This window comes from Oratosquilla oratoria, chromosome 36 (assembly GCF_046742065.1).
Source record: "Oratosquilla oratoria isolate Oo_2021 chromosome 36, ASM4674206v1, whole genome shotgun sequence".
In the NCBI taxonomy this organism is placed as follows: Eukaryota; Metazoa; Arthropoda; class Malacostraca; order Stomatopoda; family Squillidae; genus Oratosquilla; species Oratosquilla oratoria.
The window spans coordinates 33,670,040-33,672,539 of NC_134812.1; the positions used below are offsets into that span (position 1 = coordinate 33,670,040).

A 2,500-nucleotide genomic window follows, 5' to 3' on the forward strand; every position below is an offset into this window, starting at 1 on the left:
CGTAAAAATGAGCCTTTTTTCAGGCGACTAGATTGGCCACATTACAGAACTGTGTACAAATATCAAATAAAAAAATAATGAAAAAACAACAAAGGTTATGTGAGCTTGGGTGATGTGGACATTCCTGTTGGGTCATATTGACCTCTGATATTCAAGAATCAACAAATGAAAGTGTTTAATGATAGATACCCTTCGCTTCCAGGGACAGGGCTTCGAAAAAATGTTAATGCTCTCTCTCTCTCTCTCTCTCTCTCTCTCTCTCTCTCTCTCTCTCTCTCGCTCTCTCTCTCTCTCTCTCTCTCTCTCCCTCCCCCCCCCCTCTCTCTCTCTCTCTCTCTCTCTCTCCCTTTCTCTCTCTCTCTCTCTCTCTCTCTCTCTCTCTCTCTCTCTCTCTCTCTCTCTCTCTCTCTCTCTCTCTCTCTCTCTCTCTCTCTCTCTCTCTCTCTCCCTCTCTCTCTCTCTCTCTCTCTCTCTCTCACACACTCTCTCCCTCCCTCTCTCTCTCACTCTCTCTCTCTCTCTCTCTCTCTCTCTCTCTCTCTCTCTCTCTCTCTCTCTCTCTCTCTCTCTCTCTCTCTCTCTCTCTCTCTCTCTCTCTCTCTCTCTCTCTCACTCTCTCTCACTCACTCTCTCTCCCTCCCTCCATCTCTCTCTCTCTCTCTCTCTGATTCTCTCTCTCTCTCTCTCTCTCTCTCTCTCTCTCTCTCTCTCTCTCTCTCTCTCTCTCTCTCTGTCTTTCCCTTTCCGTCCCTTTCTCTTACACATCCTTTCTTCCACTCATTTCTTCTTCTCTCCCCACTCTCTGTTTCTCTCATTATCTCCTTTTTTCTTCTTTGTTTGCGTGGTTAGTGTAGGCCAGATGTAGTGACTTTCAACAACATTTGATTAAAAAGAATATAATATCACGTATGTCCTCACTGTTGTTCGATCCAACAAAGCCCCCAAGGTAACCATCTACTGGCCATGGGTAGGCCGTTCAGAAATAGATACAGGTATTGTGTACTCTTTATTTGATACTTTGGTCACATACAAACACCCAGTCCAGGTCCAGTTGCGGAGGCGACTCGTGTTAATGGCTCTGAGAAGTTTCGTGAGTCTTTGATTTATATATATATATGTATGTATATATATATATATGTTTGTGTCATTTTGACATTTGGAAATAAACTCTCCTACTGGGATTCGAACCCTCGCCAGAGCGGCTTGCTTCGTACAAGGCGAAGACCGTACCGTCACTCCTCCATACATACATAAATATATATATATATATATATATATATATATATATATATATATATATATATGTATGTATATGTTTATATATTTTTTTGGGGGGGAGCAGGAGTCTATATAAAACTCTGCACTGGTCGCAGCTGACCTCAGTACAGGTCCGTAGACAATATTTGAAATTTGGAAGCAGGGTGAAGGGTTAGGGAAATTTTACCTTTTGATGCATAGCCTTGTACGTATACTTCTACTAGAACTTTTTCACGAATACGTAATGAACTTAGTTTTACTATACAAAATGTGATGCTCTAAAGTATAATTTCTATTGATAGATTAGTATTAATGTTTTCGTTTCATTGTTTATTAAACCATTATTGTCATTATTTGCATAATTGTCTACCACTTCTGGTGTCTGGGGGACCTATTTTTTGGGGTGGGGGAGCCTAAGGCCCCCCACATCCACCCCCCACTCCCCCACACTCATCGCGATTAAGGGCCTGCCTTAGTAAATCCTGTTTTTGCAATAACCTTCACGCCCTCTGGCAGAGAAACATTGTGCAACTTGGGTTATGTGGTCACGTGTATTGAAGAACCTACCCTTTAATCCCACTGAAGCTTATGATGTCACTGCAACTATATATTCCGCTGTATCTAAATAGATTAGAGTAGCCATATTTATAGCTTTTAATCTCCCTCCTTCCAAAAATGGCTTTTTTTTTTTCTTCCTCTCGTATCAATCTTCTTCCCCCCCCCCCTCCTGTGCATCCGACCTATCCAGCATATGATACCACAAGCAAGGATCTAACACGTATTTAGCCATATATTTTCGTATTCTACTCCCTAAAACAAGTGTAGACACTAGGGTCATAATGCATGTGCATGTGTGCGCGTGTGTGTTCGCGTGCGCATGCTCACAACCAGTATACATCAGGCCGAACTCATTTCCCATTTGACTTGGTCAGCGCCACTTCGACGAAGAGGACTCCTGATGAGATGACGAACCCCAGGCACAGGAGGAGAAAGACGCCTTGCAGGTGGACCAGCCCCAGTGCCCGAGGCCCTGCAGCAGCCGGGGACATCCCTTGGTCCTTGTCGTCGGACAAACGGCGGCTCGGGTCGTTGATGATCTGGTCCAGCCACTTCGTAATGAGACCAGACTCCAGGAGCCTTCGGATGTACCGGTTGAAGTGTTGCCGGTAAGGACAACCGGGGTTCGTTGCCCAGCCGATTTCGGAAGGGAAGAAGTCTCCGGTGGCCACGTGGAGCTGCCGGT

General features: G+C 44.6%; 1 protein-coding gene across 1 annotated transcript in view; it reads right to left on the bottom strand.

Moving 5' to 3' along the window:
• Window positions 1-2,165: 2,165 nt before the first annotated feature.
• The window catches only part of LOC143019102 (putative glutamate receptor), a 20,499-nt gene continuing 20,164 nt past the window's right edge, over window positions 2,166-2,500 (bottom strand). The window contains exon 10 of the mRNA XM_076174801.1: window positions 2,166-2,500. This exon is cut by the window's right edge and continues 20 nt beyond it. Coding sequence (XP_076030916.1) covers window positions 2,166-2,500 — 335 coding nt within the window.